Consider the following 6,716-nt stretch of genomic DNA (forward strand, 5'->3'; position numbering starts at 1 on the left):
GCTGCTGCACTGCCGCCGGCCGGGCTGTGACCAGCACCCTCTAGTCTTGATCCAGCTCATCCTGATCCTGTGGCTGCTCCCGAGTGCATTCACCATAACCCAAAACGTAGGATGTCAAAGCTGCACATGGTTCCATGCCATCAATCGATAATCAAAGCTGCGTATGGCTGCATGCAAGCAATCGATAGTCAATGCTGCAATGCTGCACATCGTCACTGATCGTCGCTGTTGCACATGGCTGCAGGCAACCAGCAGAAAGTCAAAGCGGTCACACATCCTTGTATAAGTAGGGAAACATGAGTTGACCACACTGCAAAAAGCCGTTGATAATGGATATGGTCTCACCTTTTTTAAAAGTAGTAATGGCCGCCTTAACCGTTCCATTCGCGGCATTCTTGATCAGGCTTTCCCACTGGGCAATGAGGTCCCGCAATGAGGGCGCCTCCTTGGGGGTCGGGATCACAGAGCAGGGCCAGCGACATTGCCGGACGCATCCCATTAATGCTGCCACCGCTGGCTCCATTGGCTATGTAGGCGGCTGCATTCAGGCTGCGATTGCCAGCGGGCTTGTGTATGATCTCCGGTTCGTTGCATTGCGCAGTTTTTCGGGTCCGTATCAGTGCTCCACCTCAACGTCGTCCTCATCGGCCTCGTCGTCTGTGATAAGCTGCCTGGACACGAAAAAACGTATGATAAGAGGATTCTTGAAAGCCTTGACGTGTACTCACAGCTTGTCCAGCGAGGCCTTTAGTGTGTTCTGCCTGTTAATCTTCGGCAGGCGCTTCAGCTCCGCCTCGCTCGACTTGAGGTCCTGCATCTCCTGCAGGATCTTCTGCTCGACGCAACGGCCTGCCCTCTGAGTCCCGCTCGGTGGTTGCCGGTGACAGGGTGACAGGGTGACCGTGGTAATGCCCGTTGGCGACTGCCGTTCTCTAGAAAGGCCAACGCCGTGCGTGTGTTCAGCTTGAGGGTGTTGCGGTTGGTGTTGTTGTTGCTGCTGACTTCCATTCTGATTGCTACCTGAGCTGCTGTTGCCCAATGGCGAGGCGCCCTTGGTAGAGGCACCACCGAAGGCAAACTGACGCTGTTGGGGCAGGTCGGTGCTCCTGGACTGGAGGTTGTTGTTGCTGTGCGAGGAGGCTGAGATGACCGAGTCATCAGAATACGGGTCATCGAGGCTATTCCCCTTGGCGCTGTTCACGCTAGAGGCCAGCGAGTGTGTTGGATAGCTCATCAATGATCTTCTTGATCAAGCTTTCCCACTGGGCAATGAAGTCTCGCGATGAGGGCGCCTCCTTGGGTGTCATATCACAGAGCTGGGCCAGCGACATGGCCGGACGCATCCCATTAATGCTGCCATTGCTGGCTCCATTGGCTATGTAGGCGGCTGCATTCAGGCTGCGATTGCCAGCGGTCTTGTGTACGATCTCTGGTTCGTTGCTGTTGATATAAGAATGAAAATTCAATGAGAATCGAACTCCTTTAAGTAAGTTATCTAGCACTTGCCCATTTATATCCAACTCCTGGGTGGACTGGGCATTGCGCAGTTTTCCGGGTCCATAGGAGTGCTCCACCTCAGAGTCCTCATCGTCAATCTCGTCCGCATCGGCCTCGTCTGTGCTGAGCTGGCTGGAAACAAAAAAAAAAACGTAAGATCAGAGGATTCTTGAAAGCCTTGACGTGTACTCACAACTTGTTCAGCGAAGCCTTCAGTGTATTCTGCCTGTTACTCTTGTGCAGGCGCTTCAGCTCCGCCTCGCGCGACTTGAGGCTCTGCAGCTCCTGCTGGATCTTCTGCTCGACGCAATGGCCTGCCCTCTGCTGGTGATAGGGTGACTGTGGTACTGCCCGATGGCGAGTTGCCGTTCTCCAGGAAGGCCAACGCCGTACGTGTGATCAGCTTGAGGGTGTTGCTGTTGGTGTTGTTGCTGCTGACTTCCATTTTGATTGCTCCCTGAGCTGCTGATGTTGCCCAAGGGCGAGACCGAAAGCAAACTGACGCTTCTGAGGCAGGTCGGTGCTCCTGGCGGGTGACCACGGTCAGCTTAAGCGGCGGCTGCTGCTGTTGGTGCATGGACTGGAGGTTGCTGTTGCTGTGCGAGGAGGCCGAGATGCCCGGGTCATCAAAATGCGGCAGTAGCGTAGTGGTCTGCACTGCCGCCGGCCGGGATGTGACCAGCACCCCCTGGTCTTGATCCAGCTCATCCTGATCCTGCGGCTGCCCCAGAGTGCATTCACCATAACCTAAAACGTATGATGTCAAAGCTGCACATGGTTCCATGCCATCAATCGATAATCAAAGCTGCGTATGGCTGCATGCAAGCAATCGATAGTCAATGCTGCAATGCTGCACATCGTCACTGATCGTCGCTGTTGCACATGGCTGCAGGCAACCAGCAGAAAGTCAAAGCGGTCACACTTCCTTGTATAAGTAGGGAAACATGAGTTGACCACACTGCAAAAAGCCGGTGATAATGGATATGGTCTCACCTTTTTTAAAAGTAGTAGACGGCCGCCTTAACCGTTCCATTCGCGGCATTCTTCTTGATCAGGCTTTCCCACTGGGCAATGAGGTCTCGCGATGAGGGCGCCTCCTTGGGTGTCAGATCATAGAGCTGGGCCAGCGACATGGCCGGACGCATCCCATTAATGCTGCCATTGCTGGCTCCATTGGCTATGTAGGCGGCTGCATTCAGGCTGCGATTGCCAGCGGTCTTATGTATGATCTCCGGTTCGTTGCTGTTGATATAAGAATGAAAATTCAATGAGAATCGAACTCCTTTAAGTAGGTTATCTAGCACTTGCCCATTTATATCCAACTCCTGGGTGGACTGGGCATTGCGCAGTTTTCCGGGTCCATAGGAGTGCTCCACCTCAGAGTCCTCATCGTCAACCTCGTCCGCATCGGCCTCGTCTGTGCTGAGCTGGCTGGAAACAAAAAAAAAAAAACGTAAGATCAGAGGATTCTTGAAAGCCTTGACGTGTACTCACAACTTGTTCAGCGAAGCCTTCAGTGTATTCTGCCTGTTACTTTTGCGCAGGCGCTTCAGCTCCGCCCCGCGCGATTTGAGGTCCTGCACCTCTTGCTCTCGGTTTTTCTGCTCGACGGGCACGTAGCCTCGACGCAACGGCCTGCCCTCTTGAGTCCCGCTCGGTGGTTGCCGGTGACAAGTTGACCGTGGAAATGCCCGTTGGCGAGCTGCCGTTCTCTAGAAAGGCCAACGCCGTGCGTGTGTGTTCAGCTTTTGAGGGTGTTGCGGTTGGTGTTGTTGTTGCTGCTGACTTCCATTCTGATTGCTACCTGAGCTGCTGATGTTGCCCAATGGCGAGACCGAAAGCAAACTGACGCTTCTGAGGCAGGTCGGTGCTCCTGGCGGGTGACCACGGTCAGCTTAAGGGGCGGCTGCTGCTGTTGGTGCACGGACTAGACGTTGCTGTTGCTGTGCGAGGAGGCCGAGATGCCGAGTCATCAGAATGCGGCAGTAGCGAAGTGGTCTGCACTGCCGCCGGCCGGGATGTGACCAGCACCCCTGGTCTTGATCCAGCTCATCCTAATCCTGCGGCTGCTCCCGAGTGCATTCACCATAACCTAAAACGTATGATGTCAAAGCTGCACATGGTTCCATGCCATCAATCGATAATCAAAGCTGCGTATGGCTGCATGCAAGCAATCGATAGTCAATGCTGCAATGCTGCACATAAGAGTCACTGATCGTCGCTGTTGCACATGGCTGCAGGCAACCAGCTGAAAGTCAAAGCGGTCACACTTCCTTGTATAAGTAGGGAAACATGAGTTGACCTCACTGCAAAAAGCCGTTGATAATGGATATGGTCTCACCTTTTTTAAAAGTAGTAATGGCCGCCTTAACCGTTCCATTCGCGGCATTCTTCTTGATCAGGCTTTCCCACTGGGCAATGAGGTCCCGCAATGAGGGCGCCTCCTTGGGCGTCGGGATCACAGAGCAGGGCCAGCGACATTGCCGGACGCATCCCATTAATGCTGCCACCGCTGGCTACATTGGCTATGTAGGCGGCTGCATTCAGGCTGCGATTGCCAGCGGGCTTGTGTATGATCTCCGGTTCGTTGCATTGCGCAGTTTTTCGGGTCCGTATCAGTGCTCCACCTCAACGTAGTCCTCAACGTCGTCCTCATCGGCCTCGTCGTCTGTGATAAGCTGCCTGGACACGAAAAAACGTATGATAAGAGGATTCTTGAAAGCCTTGACGTGTACTCACAGCTTGTCCAGCGAGGCCTTTAGTGTGTTCTGCCTGTTAATCTTCGGCAGGCGCTTCAGCTCCGCCTCGCTCGACTTGAGGTCCTGCATCTCCTGCAGGATCTTCTGCTCGACGCAACGGCCTGCCCTCTGAGTCCCGGCTCGGTGGTTGCCGGTGACATGGTTACCGTGGTAATGCCCGTTGGCGAGCTGCCGTTCTCTAGAAAGGCCAACGCCGTGCGTGTGTTCAGCTTGAGGGTGTTGCGGTTGGTGTTGTTGTTGCTGCTGACTTCCATTCTGATTGCTACCTGAGCTGCTGTTTCCCAATGGCAAGGCGCCCTTGGTAGAGGCACCACGAAGGCAAACTGACGCTGTTGGGGCGGGTGGGTGCTCCTGGACTGGAGGTTGTTGTTGCTGTGCGAGGAGGCTGAGATGACCGAGTCATCAGAATACGGGTCATCGAGGCTATTCCCCTTGGCGCTGTTCACGCTAGAGGCCAGCGGGGGTTTCCCTGGATAGCTCATCAATGATCTTCTTGATCAAGCTTTCCCACTGGGCAATGAAGTCTCGCGATCAGGGCGCCTCCTTGGGTGTCATATCACAGAGCTGGGCCAGCGACATGGCCGGACGCATCCCATTAATGCTGCCATTGCTGGCTCCATTGGCTATGTAGGCGGCTGCATTCAGGCTGCGATTGCCAGCGGTCTTGTTACGATCTCTGGTTCGTTGCTGTTGATATAAGAATGAAAATTCAATGAGAATCGAACTCCTTTAAGTAGGTTATCTAGCACTTGCCCATTTATATCCAACTCCTGGGTGGACTGGGCATTGCGCAGTTTTCCGGGTCCATAGGAGTGCTCCACCTCAGAGTCCTCATCGTCAATCTCGTCCGCATCGGCCTCGTCTGTGCTGAGCTGGCTGGAAACAAAAAAAAAACGTAAGATCAGAGGATTCTTGAAAGCCTTGACGTGTACTCACAACTTGTTCAGCGAAGCCTTCAGTGTATTCTGCCTGTTACTCTTGTGCAGGCGCTTCAGCTCCGCCTCGCGCGACTTGAGGCTCTGCAGCTCCTGCTCGGATCTTCTGCTCGACGCAATGGCCTGCCCTCTGCTGGTGATAGGGTGACTGTGGTACTGCCCGATGGCGAGTTGCCGTTCTCCAGGAAGGCCAACGCCGTACGTGTGATCAGCTTGAGGGTGTTGCTGTTGGTGTTGTTGTTGCTGCTGACTTCCATTTTGATTGCTCCCTGAGCTGCTGATGTTGCCCAAGGGCGAGACCGAAAGCAAACTGACGCTTCTGAGGCAGGTCGGTGCTCCTGGCGGGTGACCACGGTCAGCTTAAGCGGCGGCTGCTGCTGTTGGTGCATGGACTGGAGGTTGCTGTTGCTGTGCGAGGAGGCCGAGATGCCCGGGTCATCAAAATGCGGCAGTAGCGTAGTGGTCTGCACTGCCGCCGGCCGGGATGTGACCAGCACCCCCTGGTCTTGATCCAGCTCATCCTGATCCTGCGGCTGCCCCCGAGTGCATTCACCATAACCTAAAACGTATGATGTCAAAGCTGCACATGGTTCCATGCCATCAATCGATAATCAAAGCTGCGTATGGCTGCATGCAAGCAATCGATAGTCAATGCTGCAATGCTGCACATGACGGCACTGATCGTCGCTGTTGCACATGGCTGCAGGCAACCAGCTGAAAGTCAAAGCGGTCACACTTCCTTGTATAAGTAGGGAAACATGAGTTGACCACACTGCAAAAAGCCGGTGATAATGGATATGGTCTCACCTTTTTTAAAAGTAGTAATGGCCGCCTTAACCGTTCCATTCGCGGCATTCTTCTTGATCAGGCTTTCCCACTGGGCAATGAGGTCTCGCGATGAGGGCGCCTCCTTGGGTGTCAGATCATAGAGCTGGGCCAGCGACATGGCCGGACGCATCCCATTAATGCTGCCATTGCTGGCTCCATTGGCTATGTAGGCGGCTGCATTCAGGCTGCGATTGCCAGCGGTCTTATGTATGATCTCCGGTTCGTTGCTGTTGATATAAGAATGAAAATTCAATGAGAATCGAACTCCTTCAAGTAGGTTATCTAGCACTTGCCCATTTATATCCAACTCCTGGGTGGACTGGGCTGGGTACAGGCTGCCGGGTCCATAGGAGTGCTCCACCTCAGAGTCCTCATCATCAACCTCGTCCGCATCGGCCTCGTCTGTGCTGAGCTGGCTGGAAACAGAAAAAAAAAAAACGTAAGATCAGAGGATTCTTGAAAGCCTTGACGTGTACTCACAACTTGTTCAGCGAAGCCTTCAGTGTATTCTGCCTGTTACTTTTGTGCAGGCGCTTCAGCTCCGCCTCGCGCGACTTGAGGCTCTGCAGCTCCTGCTGGATCTTCTGCTCGACGCAATGGCCTGCCCTCTGCTGGTGATAGGGTGACTGTGGTACTGCCCGATGGCGAGTTGCCGTTCTCGCGGAAGGCCAACGCCGTGCGTGTGATCAGCTTGAGG

At 54.2% G+C, this 6,716-nt stretch overlaps 1 protein-coding gene and 2 long non-coding RNA genes across 5 annotated transcripts; all 3 read right to left on the reverse strand.

The window, feature by feature from the left end:
- Window positions 1-574: 574 nt before the first annotated feature.
- Window positions 575-2,539, reverse strand: LOC147642924 (uncharacterized). Its single transcript, XM_086837597.1, has 5 exons — window positions 2,491-2,539; window positions 1,691-1,844; window positions 1,507-1,629; window positions 729-1,440; window positions 575-671 (listed from the first exon to the last, which is right to left on the reverse strand). Exons 1-4 carry the CDS (start codon window positions 2,537-2,539, stop codon window positions 1,203-1,205), a joined length of 564 nt encoding a protein of 187 aa, XP_086693723.1. The 3' UTR covers window positions 575-671; window positions 729-1,202.
- A 266-nt stretch (window positions 2,540-2,805) lies between these two features.
- LOC147642925 (uncharacterized) lies at window positions 2,806-4,943 on the reverse strand. Of its 3 annotated transcripts, none has more exons than XR_015272759.1 (4): window positions 4,237-4,943; window positions 3,839-4,179; window positions 2,992-3,745; window positions 2,806-2,928 (listed from the first exon to the last, which is right to left on the reverse strand). It is a non-coding gene; the product is annotated as an uncharacterized LOC147642925 (long non-coding RNA). The 3 variants fall into 3 exon arrangements; XR_015272760.1 differs by having other exon boundaries at window positions 2,992-3,766; XR_015272761.1 differs by lacking the exon at window positions 2,806-2,928 and having other exon boundaries at window positions 3,502-3,770.
- Window positions 4,944-5,298: 355 nt separating this feature from the next.
- Window positions 5,299-6,250, reverse strand: LOC147642926 (uncharacterized). The gene is made up of 2 exons (XR_015272763.1): window positions 5,999-6,250; window positions 5,299-5,905 (listed from the first exon to the last, which is right to left on the reverse strand). It is a non-coding gene; the product is annotated as an uncharacterized LOC147642926 (long non-coding RNA).
- Window positions 6,251-6,716: the final 466 nt, after the last annotated feature.

Source organism: Drosophila serrata, unplaced genomic scaffold, assembly GCF_035046125.1.
Source record: "Drosophila serrata isolate PLE 108 unplaced genomic scaffold, ASM3504612v1 contig_330, whole genome shotgun sequence".
Lineage (NCBI taxonomy): Eukaryota > Metazoa > Arthropoda > Insecta > Diptera > Drosophilidae > Drosophila > Drosophila serrata.